The sequence below is a fragment of the Chelonia mydas genome, chromosome 1 (assembly GCF_015237465.2).
Source record: "Chelonia mydas isolate rCheMyd1 chromosome 1, rCheMyd1.pri.v2, whole genome shotgun sequence".
NCBI lineage: Eukaryota > Metazoa > Chordata > Testudines > Cheloniidae > Chelonia > Chelonia mydas.
In genome coordinates this window covers 165,720,603-165,738,988 of record NC_057849.1, presented here as the reverse complement: position 1 = coordinate 165,738,988, position 18,386 = coordinate 165,720,603, and the positions used below count along the sequence as shown (strand labels likewise).

The window sequence follows — 18,386 nt, the reverse complement described above, 5'->3', positions numbered from 1 at the left end:
CACCCCACTGCTAGCAACGTGCCAGAGACATGCCAGCAGCCGGCGGCTTCTGGGACCAGCGTGGGGCCAGTGCATGCAGGCAGCCTGCCTGAGCACCCCTTTTAGCGGCCCGGAGATTGCTGCCTGTGATTTATTTTTGGAGGGCCCCCCTTGAGCCGGGGCCCTGGCCTGCAGCCCCTAAAGCTTCTGCCTTAATCCGGCCCTGCTGTGGGGAGATGCCATTCATAGACAGATTCCCCTGCTACAGCATCGTATGGCCCACAGAATATAATTCCACCCAAAAATGAGACCAGAAATAATATCTCAAAGGAAAATAGACCCATTAAGACAATGGGGTCCCGCATGGGTGCAGAAGTCCTCTTACATGGAACAGCTTGTAGAATCAAGGCCAAAGTTTACAGTGTGTGCATGTACTTGTAAATTCTAACCATATGGCTCTACTCACTTCTATTTTGAAGAGTTTTTCTGTTTTCTGAAGCTTGGAAATACATAGCTAGAGTTATACAATTGACCCTTCCTTCCGTGACGACACACACACATAGGGTTTGGTATTTACCCATAGATTTTGAAAGAAATATTTCCTTACAGTGAACTAGATGACTATGAGGAGAACGAGCCAAATTTCATTTACTGTGAAGTACTGGAAAAAAGAATTTCTTGATGAGTAGAAGGATACAGCTGTATTGTTACTATTACTGGATATTTGTGAAGCCATTAGCTCTGTGCCACAGGTAGGTACTCTTCTTTCTCAGAAGATTTAGGTAATTAAAAACTCTCTTTACATTTGGAAAGACAAGGGCCAATTGACATACCTTCAACTTAGTCCTAAAACATTCCTCTCCATCCCTGACCTGCAAGTGAAATCCTTGCTTCACATCTTCTCCTAATCCACTCTATAAATAGACCATTGAAGTGCTACTTTTGCAGGGCTGCTTCTATCTGCTAGAATCATTCTGAACTCCTCTTACAAAATGAACTGGCATGGGCAAAGCTGAGCAAATGACAAGCAACTTCTTTCAGCTAAAGGTAATGTGGTTTTTGTATTACTCCTAAGGGAATTCTGCACCACTGTGCGTGCACAGAATTCATGTTCCCCACAGATTTCTTTGCTTCCCCAAAGAAAAATGATTTCTGATGGGGAAGCAAAGGGAAGCCATGAGCCATGCACCCCTCACCAACAGTGCCAGTGCATTGTTTTGCGTGTCCAGAGCAGCCGGCGGAGAGAGAAATCACTGTGTGGGGGGGAGGGGAATAGCTGGGGACGCCCCAGCCGGTGGCTCCTACCCTGCTCCAAGCTCAGCTGCTTGTCCTGGCTGGTCAGGATGAGACTTCTCCTTCCGCTGCAAGGAGTGGTTGGGTCCAGGCCAGACCCACCCCTGGCTACAGGAAGCTCTGCACTGCCCCCCACCTCCTGTCCCCATCACTCCTCAGCTGCAGGTGGCGGGGTCACTGTATAGGGAGCTGCTCCCTGTCCACCTGCACTCCCCCATAACCAGACGCCTCCATGCCAAGCCTCATTTCTCCAGCACCCAGATCTTTCCCACTGAGGCCCTTGCACCCAGAACCACCCTCCACCAAGCCTTATCCTCTGCATCTGGAGTTCCCTTACACCCAGACCCCCCTTCATCCAGACCCCACCCCTGCACCCAGACCACCCCTACTAAGTTCCCTGCACTCAAACCCCCACCCCAACAAGCCCACCCCCCTGCACCTGGACCACCCCAATGAACCCCCTGCACCCAGACTCCAACCCCACTGAGCCCCAAAGAGCTGCACCCCAGACTCCCACCCCACCAAACCCCACTTCTCCACCACCCAGACCCCCCCGCTGAGCCTCCCACTCTCAGATTCCCCTGCCAAGCTCCAACCCCCCACACCCAGTCCCTCCCTCCCAACCACCTTCACCTGGACCCCCCTGCAGAGTCCCATTCCCCCTGCACCTGGAACCACCACCAAGCCTTTGTGCATCCAGATTCCCCCCCATACCTGGACTCCCACTAAGCCCCCCACAGAACCCTCTCACCCCACACCTGGATCCCCACCCCCACAATAAGATCCTACTGGGCTGAGCCTGCCTGCTCCACCCCTGGGGTCAGGGCTGGACATGTGTGCGAGACTCTGTCTCTCTCACTTCCTATATTGGTGCACCTGGCTTGGAGGGGCAGGGCCTCATGATGTTTCTGAGGCAGGCTTGGCCCTTAAGCTGTGTCAGGGTTGGGTGCAGCCTCACCGTCAAGTTTGTGTCCCAGGGTGGGGAGGGGGTAGGAGGGCTGCAGGGTGATCTCCCACCTTCGTGCAGCCAGTGGCCTGTGCCCCCCACTACCATGCTGGAGCCTCCATATTTTATTTATTGACTGATAAAATGTGCAGAATTTTGAAATATTGTGGACAGATTTTTATTTGTTGGGGGCACAGAATTTTAAATTTTTTGGTGCAGAACTCTCTCAAGAGTATCAGATGAAGGGCGGGGGGTATTCCTAAGCGTCCAGATTTAAACTGATAATAAAGGAAATTTAGGTCTAATGACAGACCATTATCAAAAATACAGTTATAATCTGGGTTGGCTGCTGTACAATTATAACTTGGATTGGCTACTGGCATAGGAAGGGCACTATTTAAACTTATTGGGACAAATTCACTGTTGGTGTCATCAGATGCTTGTCTGAGGACAACAGAGTTACATTCTATTACCTAGTGATGATGGAAGAGTACCAAAGAAAGTAGCTACAAGGACTATTTTTCACATTAAAAAGTGGTTACTCTAGTAACAACCACTCTTTCAACAACCACAAGGAATTTTCCAGGGAATTGAGCACTTGCTGGTGTTAATAGTTCTTTTCTCACCAGGGTCATCAACATCCCTTTGGTTATTAATGCTCAGTGAAACATCACATGCTTGACTGGCAGACACTGCAATGACAGATAATAATGAAAGAAAAAATCCCACAAGTTTGTATATGTCTATCTTAGTGGACATACGCTTACCAAAAAAAAAAAAAAGTATCCACTCCAATCAGCATACTATTGATTGGATTGACTGTACATTACTGTCATGGAAACATACTAGTTTTGATAAACACATGTCCAGATCACACAGTAGTTAGAGAATGATTTATAGATCCTAGTAATAGAAAGTCAAACACCACCATGTGCTTCCATTGCCACCTTTTCTTTTATGTGAAGTTCAAAAACTGTCAGTTTGATAGAGACTTTTAGAAGGAGTCTTCCTCACTACTTGTGATCCTCTTTGTGGCAGCAGAATTGATTCTTGTTTGGAGCACCAAAAGCTCTGAGATATAGGATGTACAATATCCTGACCTCTGGCATCAGCTTCATCTCTAATGCCTCCCTTTGAGCCAAACTCTGCCGCATTGTTTTTATTCTGTGACTTTGCTTCAGGGGTGCTACAGGGAGATTGTATTGATTTTAAATACACACCGCTTAAGGGAGACTAGAGATAGTTTAGAGGATTTGTAATGAAATAACAGTGTCTTACCTCCAGGTTGTAGCCAAGGATAAAAGGCATTAGGTATATTTAGGATACAGAGATGAGATATAAAGATTATTAATATTGCATTACTGGGCCTACAGGCCTGTAAAATATTTAGTTTAGCAAAATTAGGATTTAGAACAAATTAGCATAAGTAAATTAATAGTAATCATGCTGAGTTTGTGTCTTTATTTGTGATATGCTGATGTTTTGAAAGTTAACTACTGAGTTTGGATAATAACGTCTACAAGAGATTAGCAGACACTGCAAGATGACTATTGGTAGCAAGGGTGAAATGTTAGAGACTTCCTTAAGGTACCTGCCTGTTACTATGGCGATAAAGAGACATAAGTGGTAATGAGTGTAAGGGGAACCAATGAGTTAGCCTATGAAAAACAGCATACCCCAAAAGTAGTGGGGTGTGGAAGTTCAAATAAGGGAGAGGTTAATACCTTCAAAAATATGTATGAAGCAAAGCAGGCAACAGTCCAATGTACTATAAAAGCTGCATCACACACAACCTGTGTGCTTTGATGGGGCGGGGGGTGGGGGGAAAAGATACCAGGAGGATATGGTGATAACGGTGATGGCCATGAGGATGAGAACTAACATTTCGAGTTTTTCCACAAGGCACAGTATGAGTAATGTAAATATTATGCATTCTGTATTGGTCTCTTGCTCCTTTACCACACTGCAGTGTGTGCACTGATTGATTGGTTAATAAAAAGTAATGATTTTAGCAAGAGCACTATGAAGTCTCTCTTGTACACTGAGGGGTCCCTCTTCTATTGATAACCTCTCTACTCGATCTTGGGGTCTGAACTCTCACAGATTAAAGTAGGTGTAAAACCCTCACCATCGGGATGGGTAATTAGTTAAAGTAACCCATAACTAAAGATAAGGCTACAAGGTGACCAGTTGAAAAGTGGATGCTGCACGATTGCTCTTCAACGACCTACTGAATAGGAAATGAATTGGTAGCCTCAGCCCAGTTCTAGTGCAAAGGTATCCGTTTCATGAAAGCCATCCCCATACCTGGTACCAGTTGGCACCTGGCAGTCTCAGCAGAAAGGTCATAGACTGAATGAGCCTGGAGACTCGAATGCCCCCTCATCCTTAGAGGCTGACTGTTATTTCTTTGTTTATGATTCAGGCTGTACAGCAGGGGTCAGCAACCTTCAGCACGTGGCCCATCAGGGTACTCTGCTGGCAGGCCACAAGACATTTTGTTTACATTTACCGTCCACAGGCACGGGAACAGCAGCCTGCGGACGGTCAACATACACAAATTGTCTCGCAACCTGCCAATGGATTACCCTGATGGGCTGCGTGCCGAAGGTTGCCGACCCCTGCTGTAGAGAGTAGCTCTCAAGGTCCTTGCTAATAGTGTGGGAATTCTTCAGGGTCATGATCCAGCTCCCTTGACAGTCAATGGGAGTTTTTCCATTGACTTCAATGGGCATTGAATCAGGCCCCATGTAGTAAATCATGCACCTTTCAGAAAACGGTATTAATTTTTAATATAATTTTAAAACAAAAAAGCTACCTGTCTTGCAGTACATTTATACATTCTTAGTAACAACAACCTGTATTTTTTTAAACAAACATTATTTCAATAGAACACATTGCCCCTTTACAAGCATGTTAATGAATGTTACAACATATCCTAGTTAAACATATCCTTCCTCAGTAAAAACACAAAAGCTTTTGGAAAATTGTATTAGTGTTGGCAAACTCCTGTTCTGATTTAAACACCAATGCATAGCTAGCAATAACTAAATAGGTGCACCAGAGCATAAAACCCACCAGAGAGGGTCTTTCCCACTAACACAACTTCCCGTATCTTGTCCCTTGTGACAGCCACCCAGGATGTCCACTTTAACCCATACCACCTCTTGTTACCTGCCTATGCCTCATTCCCCCATACTGGTCCACCTATGCTTGTTACTGGCAAGAGGATGTTGGGGCGATCTGCTTCACTTCTTTATAAAGTGGGCATTAGCTCCCTTTTTACAGGTGCCATTCAGGTGGCCAGTTGTTTTAAGGGCTGTTAACAGAGTTGAGGGACAGCTGGCAGAGAGCTGGGCAGGAAGCAGCTTCACCAAAACATCTTCAGCTATTTCCTCCCATTTCTGACAGTAGTAGGAGTGCTTCTGGAAGCAAGGAAAGGATTTGGGAGACTTCATCCCCCATCCTGTGCCTCCTGTTGATTATTCTCTAATTTCATATGGCAGATTATACTAATGGCAGAGGGGGGAAACTCTTGAAACTTGTCTCTTCTACCTGTGTCAGCAGTGGCTTCTGCATGAGGAGATCTCCACCCCGCCCCCCCCCCCCCAAAAACACTAGTGGGGATGGCAGGCATGCTTGCTTTAGGGTAATCACACCATTCCTTTTCTATCCCCTTTGTTTCTCTTATTTACCTCCTGCATCTTGCCATAGTGATGAGAGCTTTCTGGGGCAGAGGCTGTCATCTTATTATTGTATTTCTTCATACAATGCCTACTGCAACTGGGCCCTTGTCCTGGAATGGTCCGATAGGATCTACTGCAATACCATTAATTAAAAACATCAACAACAACAGGTTTAACTACTGTCTACACAGAGAGAAGCTATCTGACATTAGGGTGGCCTTGAACATAGCAGTGAAAGGCAAACAAGATTCAACAGCTGGAGGATTAAATTAGAAAAATTCATATTAGACACAGGATGGAACCACTGGAACAGCTTAGCAAGGAACGCGGTAAATTTATCTTCATTTGGAAGTCAAAATTGAGACTGTATGTCTTGATAAAATATATGCTGTATTTCAGCTGGACTTGATAGCATACACTTACATAGCTGGGAAAGACAATTCTCTCCACTGCAGGAATCATTGGATGAAATTCTATGGCTTGTGTCACGCAGGAGGTCAGACTAGGTGATCATAATGGTCCCTTTTGGTCTGAAGTCCTACAAATCAGCCAGGATTTACACCAACAGCCAACTTGTTGCAGCTCTCAGGTTGATGAATCTCAGATTGGACTCAAAGTAAGACTTTCTGAGGGTGACTTAGTAAACCAGAGATGGCCAACCTGTGGCTCCGGAGCCACATGCAGCTCTTCAGAAGTTAATATGCGGCTCCTTGTATAGGCATCAACTCCGGGGCTGGAGCAACAGGCGCCAACTTTCCAATGTGCCGTGGGGTGCTCACTGCTCAACCCCTGGCTCTGCCACAGACCCTGCCCCATCCCACCCCTTCCCGCCTCCTTCCCTGAGCCTGCTATGCCCTCGCTCCTCCCCCTACCCCTCTGAACCTCCTGCATGCCACGAAACAGCTGATTGGGAGGTGCGGGGAGGGAGGGAGAGGCGCTGATTGGCTGGGCTGCTGGTGGGTGGGAGGGTCTGGGAGTGGGAGTGGAGGAACTGATGGGGGGCTGCTGACATATTACTATGGCTCTTTGGCAATGTACATTGGTAAATTCTGGCTCCTTCTCAGGCTCAGGTTGGCCACCCCTGTACAACAACGTCCTAAGGAAAGTGATAGAAGCCCATCACAAACATACTGCACTTCTGCACTGCAATGGCATGTATACTAATTTCCATCCATTGGTTTCACTGGTTTAAAGTGGTACACATGAACCATGAATCAGTTATAACAACACATAGGCCAGACTCCTTTATTATTGCCTCAGTCCCATCCCCTCAGCAAAACTGCCACTGATTTAGAGTCAGAGAGATAGGGCCAGAAAGGAAAATATCATCTAGTCTCACCTCCAGTATATCACAGGCCATCAGCACTATCCAGCACTACACACTAAACCGAACAACCAAAATTAGACTGAAGTATGACAACCACAGAAGACTACACTATTATGTGCCACAGGCAGAGAATTGAAAGGACCGAGGTGCACCAGTATTTGATGCACAAACAATAGTAGGTAAATGATTAAGTGATAATCCTTGATAATCCTTGCAAGTGACCCGCACTCGTGTTGCAGAAGGCAGCAAAAAATCCCCAAGGTCACTGCCAATCTGATCAGTGGGAAAATTCCTTCCCGACTGCACATATGGCCATTAGCTAGACCCTAAGCATGTGACCAAGAACCAGCCAGCCAAGCACCGAAAAGAGAGACTGCTCAGTGCCACCTCAAAGCCCTAGCCCAATGTCCCGTCTTCAGCAGCGGCCATCCCAGACGTTTCAAAGGAAGAATATAAAAAACCCCTTCCAGAATACACTGAGGGGGGAAAAAATCCCTTTCTGGCTGGCAGAAACCCCAAAGCATTAGCGTTAGGAACATATGACAAACTGGAAGCAAGCCCCGTCATGCTGTCTGGAGTGGCTCATGAGCAAGAATACCAACCTCAGGGCAAAATGTTAAGAAGCAGAGCACATACCTGAACCTGGTTGTGAGTTCTATACTTAGATTTCACCAACCAAGTAACAAGGGTAAACTCCTCAGACACTATACAGCCTTAACATGGAGTCACAGACAGTCCCCTTGGGCATTTCGATCTATTTTGCCACCCAGGCAAGCTTGACTCTGTGATAAATAGTCACTTAACACCAAAGATCACAAAATATTTAGGTTACTCATAGTCCCAAAGGATCAGTGACTTATCAAGGTCAATATTCACCTTAGATCTCACACCAAAGACAAGGCATGTAGCCAATCCTATCATAAACTAATTAAGGATTTAAGTAAGAAAAAGAAACGAGTTATTTACAAGGTTAAAACAGATAAGCACACAAACACACATGTGGTACAATCTTAAATTCAAAAGGTAACAGGAACTTCTATAATAAGCAAGCTTTTATGTCCTTTTGGGCTAACCCAAGCCAAGCAGCTTGGGGAACTTTTGCTTATGGTCAGGAGTCCAGACAGCATAAAGAATCCCTAATTCCTTCTGGTCAGGGATTTTTATCCCCATCTTCCTAGAGTCCACGATGATGGGACAAGCACTTTTGCACATAACCTCTTCATGGGTGGGGAGCAATCAACAAGTCTTTGTTCCACAAAGGCCCATTTGGATTTGATAGGTTTCAGAGTAACATCCGTGTTAGTCTGTATTCGCAAAAAGAAAAGGAGTACTTGTGGCACCTTAGAGACTAACCAATTTATTTGAGCATAAGCTTTCGTGAGCTACAGCTCACTTCATCGGATGCATCCTTTTCTTTTTGGATCTGATAGTCCTTCCTGATGGACAGGAGATAACACCTTCTGTAGGAATCCAGCATTTTGCATTAGGTGAAGTTTTTTTTTCCTGTTTGGTGAATTACAGAGTTTGAGAACAAACATTTTACAGTTATAGAGCAAACACTAAAGTATTACCTTACAGCATGGGATACCGATATTATATGTAGGATTAATACATGCAGCATCTTACAAGCATTCCATCAAGTTTATACACTTAACCACTGTATAAAAAGGAAGTTGACAGTCTATACCAGTATTGTCAGCACTGTCACACAATTGCACTAAATTTTGTACAAAATATGCCATGTAAGTGTCACTGGAAAAGTTATAATCTGCTAAGTATTATTATCCTGTTGAAATGTGTATATCACCACCGTGTATGAAGTTATGAAATTTTACTGTATGCTTGTTACTAAACATTTGTTCTTGGGTAATACCCACAAGACAGATTTACATCAAGACTAGCCAGCTATGTGTTGATGGGCCATTAAGGGGAATCTTCCAGTGGGCTCCTCCCAAGGACGCCTGAGAGAGCATATGGACAATGGATGCCCATGACTCAGAAGGGCTTGTAGAATATGTGATCCTTGACTCCATGTTTGAGCTAGTACTTTTCAATGCACATGGTTTGGGAGGACATGTTTGAGACTGTGACATCACCTTGTTGCCTCTTTCCTGTTCCACATCTCTGGACTGTGATTTCTAACAAAGGGAGCTTTGAACAATGGACTGAGGGCGCCAATCTTTTAGATGTACCAGAGAGACTACAAACGGGCAGATTTAACATGACTGCTATTATCCTGACCTACAGACTCTGAAATCAACTGTAATGTCTATGATTTACTTTAACCATTTAATTTTACTGAAGAATTGCCTACCAGCGTGCATACAAAATTTATATCCATGGATATAAAGTGCACACCCACAGAACTGCAGGGCTCTTCCAGGAACCGCAGCAGCGAAGCAGCAGCACATCAGGCTGCCGCTCGCAGGAGCCAGCAACCGCTCCAGGTAGCTCCTCCAGTGTAGCTGTATTGCCCCTAGCCCTGCCCACGGGGGCAGGCACCAGGCTCACCAGCAGCTGTTCCTGATCTCGCTAGTGTGCAAGTGGCTTGCATGTTCCCGGACAGGAGTCCCCTTCATGCAGCAGTGTACGTCTCCTATAAACCCATATTGTGTTAAAACCTCTTTACCATTTACCTCTGTGAATTTAAATTGTTCTTTCCTTCACAATTTGTTCCAAAGCCTTGCATTTTGCTGAGATCAGACTAACAGATCAGTAATTGCCCAGATCATTTTTTTCATTTCTGAAATATAGATATGACATTAACTATCTTCCATTCATTATGGGGCAGTACCATATACAGAGATTTATTAAAAATCCTTGCCACAGCACTAGCAATTCCATGTGCCAGTTCTCTCAATATTCTAGACTGCAAATCATCCGGTCCCCCTGATTTAAGCTCTATGTTTTTCTTCTACATCAGATATGGTAATTTCCATGTATAGGCATTCATTTCCATCAAGTGAATTGCCTTCATGCCCATGCTCCATCTTATCATCCTTCTTGAAAACCCGAGGTAAAGTATTTATTTAATTTTTGGGCCATACCGAGATTATCTTTAATCCCCTCCCCCTCCATAGCAGCCTGGCTTCATCCTTCCTTAGTCTCTCTTTTCATATATTTATATGTAGTGACAAAGTTCCTCCTCTACTTTGGTGGGTCCTGCACTTATTGGCGGATTTTGCTTGCCTCAGAGATTCATGGCAGCCCTTAGTTTGGCCACTTTCATGGCTCAAACTGCCGTTCACTCAGATAACCTCACCACTGGCCAGCATGGGGAAAAAAAAGAGTAAGAACAATCCTTGCAGTTTCAGCTGATCCACCATGTGGGTTGGGGACCAGCTCAGAGACCCTCACCTCTGGTGGAAGCTCCTGTGTTGGGTCAAGAGTTGGGAGGTTTGGGGGGAACCCGGGCCTGCCTTCTACCCTGGGTTCCAGCCCAGGGCCCTGTGGACTGCAGCTGTCTAGAGTGCCTTCTGGAATAGCTGTAGACAGCTACAATTCCCTGGGCTACTTCCCCTTGGCCTCCTCCCAACACCTTCTTTGTCCTCACCACAGGACCTTCCTCCTGATGTCTGTTAACACTTGTACTCCTCAGTCCTCCAGCAGCATGTCCTCTCACTCCCAGCTCCTTACGTGCACACCTCACTAACTGGAGTGACAGCCTTTTTAAACCAGATGTCCTGATTAGCCTTAATTAATTGTAGCAGCTTCCCAGTTAGCTACAGGTGTCCTAATTAGCCTGCCTGCCTTAATTAGTTCTAGAAAGTTCCTGAGTGTTCTGGAATAGTCCCAGTTATCTTACCCAAGGAAAAGGGACCTGCTTAACCTGGAACTAATGTATCTACCTTCGACCACTCTTTTGTAGCTATCTGGCCCGACCCTGTCACTATATATATATATATATATATATATACACACATACACACACACACACACACTTATAAAGCCTCTTATTATTTTAATTTCCTTGGCAAGAGCTAATTCCGCTGAACCTTTAGAAATTCTCACTTTATTCCTACATTTTCTAATCTCCAGGATGTAGCTTTCTTTGCTGATCATTCCCTTTTTCTATTCTCTATAGGATCTCTGCTTACTCCTAATAACTTGATTTATGTGGTTCTTCATTCAGTTGCGTCTGGAGCCTTTTCCTACATGTTTTTTCTCCTTTCTTGGGTTGCAATTTTCAAAAAGTTTTCATATACTTGATATGGAGAAACTCCAAGCCTCCCCTACATTTAAGTCCTTAAACTCTTCAGTCCAGTTGACTTCTCTAACTAGTTCCCTTAATATCACAAAGTTTTTCCTTTTGAAATCAAGAAATCATAGATGACGAGCATCTTATCTTTCCATTTAATTTAAACTGAATAAATTCATGATCACTTGATCCAAGGCTATTTCTTATGAAGTCCTCACGAAAATTACATAGCCTCTTGTTGTTTCAGTGACAATTTCATGAAGAAAACTATCACATCCAGTATTAATATAATTTATTCTCTGATCTATATCTGTGAAGTTAAAATCTCCCATTATGACAATTCCCAAAAGTATTTCTCTAATAAGATTAAAAAGATCACTATCCATATCCAAGTCAGACTCCGAACACTATCCCAAAAGAACCTCTTTCACAATCCTTCCCCCAAAGTGATTTCAACCCAAATACATTCTCTTTTGTCCATACTATCACTGTGTATTTCTTTACAGTACATCTTTGATGTACAATGGTACCCCACCTCCTTTACTTTTATTCTAACCTCTCCTAAACAGCACATACTATTCATTACCTGTATTCCTGTCATGAATGTTATTCCACCATGTTTCTGTAATTCCTATATCATCTGGTTTGACCTCCTGCATCAGTAGTTTCAGTTCCTCAATTTTATTGCCTAGATGCCTTGCATTCATGTACAAGTATTTCAGTTGGGTTTTTTTTTGGACCTCACCCAGTTTTTTAGCTTGTGGTGTTCCATTATTCCTTACTATCTCTTGATTTAGCAGATTTTCCTGCTCCTGTGTATTGAAGCCAAGCATGGAGGTTTTATGAGTCTCTCCCTGCCTTCCCTCCTCATATCCTACCTTCTTAACAATCATGCCAGCCTCGATTCCAGAAGATTAATACCTCAAATACTCAAGTGGAGTCCATCAGTCAAAAAGAATGTTCTTTCTGTGAATGCCTCCCAATGGTGAATCATCCTAAAACCTTCCTCATAGCACCAACCGTTGACACATCTGTTGACTTTCATTATCTTGACATGCCTTTGTTCTCCTTCTCTAGGAACCAGAAGCTGAAAATCACCTGAGCTTCCACTTCTTTAAATGTCTTACCTATCTGATTATAACTGTCCTTGATACAGTCACCTGGGAATCTAGCAGTGTTATTTGTCCCAACGTGTAGCACAATGGATTTTTCCCCACTCTCATCAGGATTCTCTCAAGCCTCATGTCCACATCTTGCATCCCTGCTCCTGGAAGACAGCACACTCTTCTGTTCTCTGGGTCTGGTTTGGTGACAGGCCTGTCGATTCAGGAGTATGGAGTCCTCGCTCACATAGACCCATCTCTTCCTGGTGTTGGTATAAATCTGTTTTATGCCCTCTCTTGCAGCATCCTGAACATCATCCTCATTTTAACTCAGGCTCCAGTCCCTGGCTATCTCCATCATCTCTTCTGCAGGTACTGGCTTCCCTTGTCTTCTTTTTCACACCCCATCTTCTGCCTGTTTCTTTTCCTCATTCACCAGTGCAGCAAACCGGTTACTCAACTTGATTTCATCAGTACTAGCTGGTCTCTTCCTCCATCTTGTCCACATGGTCACATTCTTCCATGGATCACCCTCCTTTTCTGGCAGTCCATCCTCCAGGTCCTTTCATTTGGCAGGTATCCGCAAATCTTGTGTTGTCTCTACCACCTCTTCTCCTACATTATACCTTCAAATCCCTGTCTGAATTTCCTCATTGTCTCCAGCTGCATCTCCAATCCTTGGATCTTCTCTGCCACGAGCTCTACTAAGTGACATTTCCTGGATAAGTAGCTTCCATCAGATACCCATTCAAGAATGATGTGCATTCTTTCTAGTGCTATCTCATAAGCCATCATTGGTTTCTTCTCCAAGATCTTATTCCTACGGAAAAAAAAAAAAAAAGACAGGAAAGGGAGGGAACCATCAACTCCCTTGCCCCCAAAATACGCATCTACTTATGAACTCCCACAGAAAGACTTCTGTCAGCTGCTAACTGCTCAGTGCTTCAGTAGATCAGATTGAGGCCCTCAGTAACATGAAAAATCTGTTTTCAAAATAATCCTGAAGGTAATAGTTTAGGCATGAAGCAAACATATTAAGGTAGGTCAAGATTTTTAGGCACAGCCTTAGTAGCATCTCTTTAAAACATAACTCCTCTTCCCTCCCTGGGGAACCAAACCATATTTCACAGCTTTAAAAGTGTCACTAAGAAGATATTTGAAATACCTGTGGGGCTAGACAACACTGCATGCTTCTACTCAAAAACTTTTTTCATGGGGCTTATTTTTACTCTATTCTTGACGTCAAACTGGAAAGATGCCCTGAAGCTCTGGATACATTGTCTCATGTTATATCTGGTGCCATTAGTTCAAAGGAATTTTCTGCCAATATTAAGCTATCAAAGATCACAGGATACAAAGATATTGTGTTTAATTAACATCTTTGGACAGTTATCAGAAATAGATAATGTAATCACATCTGATTAAGAGGCTCATTTATTATTCACAGTTAACAGACACAATGCAGCTATTTTAGTAGACAGTGTATGTAGAATGATTGAAAAGCAGAGCAATGGTCCAAGGAGAAAATACAGGAGTTTTTGGAAAGGGGGGCAGAGGGGAGCAACCAAGTTGCTGAGACTATAAGTAGATCAGGAACTAAGTGTACCAAAATCAACATACACACAGAGATTTTGCTCCCAAGCGTGGTCCTCACTTCTAGGATTTGCCCAGGGGAAATTTCAACCATAGTAGGCAAAAGCCAAGATTTTCAGAAGTGACTGGTCATTTTGGATGCCTCCATTTTGAGGTGCCCAAATCGGCAACACCATGAAGAGGGCCTGATTTTCTGAATGCGTAGCACACGTCCTCGAACTCAGGTTCCATTCAGGTTTCTCAAGTCTGTCACCCAAAAACGGAGGTTCCTAGACTCATTAGGCTTACCTAGAATCTCTGGTTTTATTGTGCTTAGCTTTCTAGAACAAAAAGAACATGACAAACAACAACTTTCATCTCAAGTTTAAAAAAACGTATGAACTGTAAAAAGGTGCCGCGTTAATGTCTTTGGAGACTGAACTCTCATATTTATCCCCAAAACAGGTACTGCACAGGCAGCAGCATAGCAAGCTTCTCCGCATTGTCTTGTTTGGAGGCCTTCATTCTGACAAGGAGGTACCACCTCTAGAGATGAAAGAGAAACGCATTCTCCATTCCTCTGTCTCTGTCCTGAGCCAACTGACAAGTGTGTCAAGTTGGTACTAGCTGTGGTGGGTTTTTGTAATATCAATAAAAGCTGGAATAAGACAGTCAACATATTTCACATAAGCCAACTGATACAGCAACGTCAACAGCAGGCAATACGTATGGTGGTGCTTGCTGGCCACTGCCACTTTGGTCCACATTTGTAGAGGTGACTTAGATATTATGTAATCCATATCCACAGTAAAAACCAAGGCCCTCTGTTGGAGTACTATATGCAATATCCATTTACGGCTCCATTTTAACCTCACATGAAGATGCACATGCCTTTATATACTGAAAAAATCTGCTGTAGTAGATATGCAGAAATAACATTGTCACAAAACTCTCTGCACACAGAGAAGATAATAATAATGTAATTAAAGAATGTATCATAACGCATACACACAAGGGGGCTGAATTAAGGCTGCACAAGCAAACTAAATCTGGCACTTCCTAACTTCTGAGTGGGCGCCTCTGTAACCCTAACACTCTTTTAATGGAGATTTTAAAAATGTAATATTATATTAATTGCATACACACACACACACACGTGTATGTATGTATATAAAGATTGTTTATATTTGATTGTTTCCCCTCTTCTTCACATGCTGCTTGTTTTCATAGATTGCAAACCCTTCATTGCAGGGACTATGTTTAATTCATGTAACTAGTAAAGAGATCAGGGCCTCCGAACCCTAACACAATATTAAATAATAATCTCACAAGTTTGGCCTGGTCAGTCATGCTGGGTACTAGTCATTCAAGACCCCCAAGGAAAAGTAAGGCTCCTGCTTCTCTAGCAGAGTACTGGTGATTCAATAGGTGGCATTTTTTTTCTTTTAGCCAGTAATGAACTAATGGGCCAACATGACATTAAGAGGCATATTAGTGACATTGGGGAAGTTCAGTTATGTATAATGAGACCTAAATGCATAGTTCTGATCATTTATGGTCACTAAAAATTCCACTTTTTGCAAGAGCAAGGGTGTAAGTCATATGCCCACAGGGAGCGCAGACAATAGTGGACAACTTGGGAAGTCCATTTGCTAAAAGCCGGTTATTATTTCAGGGTGATCAACCATCTTCACTACCCAAGGATGAGCCACGCTAATAACTGACTTGCAACCATCCATCACCACCACTCCAGCAGTTGACTTGACAATGCCAAACTTGACAGACCCTCACCTGTAGCAGTTTGGGGTGGCCAGCTCCCAGATTCATTCTGATAGTTTAAGACCAGAAGCAACCATTAGATAGATCATCTAGTGTCTGACCTGCAAATCACATGCCATTACATTTCTCCCAGTCACCCCTGTATTGAGACCAATACCCTGTATTTGGTTAACTTCCCCTGGTAGTTAGTTCCAGTGGTTAATCAGCCTTCCTGTTAAAAATTTCTGCTTATTTCTTATTTGAATTTCTCTGTCTTCAGCTTCCAGCCATCGATTCTTGTTATGTCTTTCTCCACTAGATTAAAAAACTCTTTAGTTCCTAGTATTTTCTCCCCATGAAGGTACTTAAAACACTGTAATCCAGTCACCTCTCAGTCTTCTTTTTAATAAACTAAAGAGACTGAGCTCTTTAAATCTCACTGCAAGGCATTTGGGTACAGAATAGAAAGAAGTAATTCTACAGTTACCCCTTCAGAAGTGGCTCCTCCTGGGAGGACACAGCTTCAGGGCAAAGGGCTGTTGAGAGAATGAGGCCTGAGATGGTATGCAACTGGAGGGTTACCACAGCTGCTCCAGGAACCAAAACCAGCGTGGAGTGATTAAGGTGAATCACCTAGGTTGTAAACAGCTCCAGGGAGAGATGGGGAGACTTACCTCTAATGGTTCAAACTGGGTTGTCCAGAGACCAACAGATAAAGAAAGAGCTTTTGATCTAAAAAGGCTGAGTTTAAACTGGCTTAAAGCCTACTTTCTGACCCAGCAGACAGACAGGACAGGACCTTCTGTCCAACAGGGGCCCTAATCCTTGCAGAAGGGTTTTCCAGGGCCCCAAAAGACTGTTGGGTGACTCCTTGTACATTTAGTGTGTGTTTAAATTTATTTATTGTTTTTAATATGTTTTCTCTGTAATGCTTTTGTCTTAAGAATAAATGTGCTTGCATAGAAAGAGTTGTGTGGTGACTTGTAACTCCTGGCAACACACTGTTCATAGCCCTTGGGGGATGAGGGGGAAGAACAATGCACAGACACTGGCCATTAGGCAGACTGGTTGGCTATGGCTATCACAGAGGTACTGCAAGCCTAAGCCCCGGTCTGTGGGGAGAGAGAGGAGTGTCTCTGCCTGAGAGGGGTGATTGATGGGAACCTAAAACCTTAAGAGAAGGACCAGAAGGAGGCGTCAAATGTGCAGTTAACTTTGAAATTGTGACAGAGGCTGCCACAGCAGATCCCAAGGGAGGGAAATAACAACCCCAGATGCCAATTAAAATTAGTCATATTACAGGAAGACTGAACATTATCATTTTAATAATTTAAGAGGCCAAACTGAAAGAATTAAACCTATTGTCAAGGGAGTTCTGGAAAACAATGTAGTAACTGCCAGGCCACTTAGATACCTGAATGCGTGCATTCAAAATCTACCAATAGATCAGACAGACGAGACAGAGATCTGAGGCAAAACAACCTGCAGGTTTTCCCAAGGAGAAAAAGCAAAACCACTACAATTACAGCAGAGATGGGGCGGGGGGAGAAGAGACAGAACTGGCAAAAACCTGTCTGTAACAGAGAGAAAGGACTGATGTCCAGTTTCAGAAGAGTTCAAAATAGCTCAGAGGGTAGCATCCTGCAAAACTTGCAACTTCAGTTAGTGATGGAGTCTTATGGAACAAAAACTGCTTGCATCCCGAGGAATGGGACAGTTTTGGTTGATCACATAATGCCAAAACCACAATAATGTGGTCATTTCTAAGCAGAAAAGCACCCCATAGATTTGAAATCAATTATCACAGTTGTTTAGTCAGGGAGTGCCTAGACATTTTCACAGGCCAGAAGCCAGCAAGACTTTCTGCTGTCTCTAGACCACTTGAGTGAAGGGTATTCCAAACTATTTCCTTTTCTTGCTTTTGAAAGAAGTTTGGTGGTCCCTCCCATACTGGGCCAGATCTTCAGCTGGTGTATATTAGCAAAACTCCACTGACATGAACATTAATTTATACCAGCTGAGGACCTGGCTCTCTGAATCTAGGGTTTAAATCCCTTGAAACAGGCCAAACTTTATGCCTAAATTTAAAAATAATAGGGTGATAAACACAGCAACAGCTATGACTGTCCTACTGGCAGTTACCAGTGGGCTGTTAGTTCTAATTGTTAATCATTTGTTGCAGAAGACTGTTTAGGTAACAGTGTAATAAATCTGCTGATTTGTTTTCCTAATCCACATGTCCTGTATTTTTGTAGGTGTAGCAAATGCCTGGGCAAGGACAATAACATCTCATTATGAAATATCAGCAACTGAAATGTATATCAAATTATCTGAATGAAATGAAGCCTAAATGAAAGGCCTCATCTGAGGCCTAGATTCTTTAAATTTAAACCTTGCTTCACCTTAAAATACAATGAAAGACTTAGGGAAAAATGTATTTCAAGCTTCCAAACAAAGCTGCTTCCCCTTCCTCAGAACGCTTCCTAACCAGTCTGCGGACATGGTCCATTGCTGAGGGAAGTAT

At 43.5% G+C, this 18,386-nt stretch overlaps 1 protein-coding gene across 2 annotated transcripts in view; it reads right to left on the bottom strand.

Moving 5' to 3' along the window:
• CYYR1 (cysteine and tyrosine rich 1) overlaps positions 1-18,386 on the bottom strand; it is an 82,100-nt gene that overhangs the window by 49,118 nt on the left and 14,596 nt on the right. Inside the window, exon 3 of one of the 2 annotated variants that reach the window (XM_037905584.2) lies at positions 13,038-13,352. The exons of the other annotated variant lie outside the window; for it this stretch is intronic. Coding sequence (XP_037761512.1) covers positions 13,148-13,352 — 205 coding nt within the window. The 3' untranslated portion in view covers positions 13,038-13,147. Of the gene's footprint in view, positions 1-13,037; positions 13,353-18,386 lie in introns of those variants that run through there. 2 annotated transcript variants of the gene reach the window in all.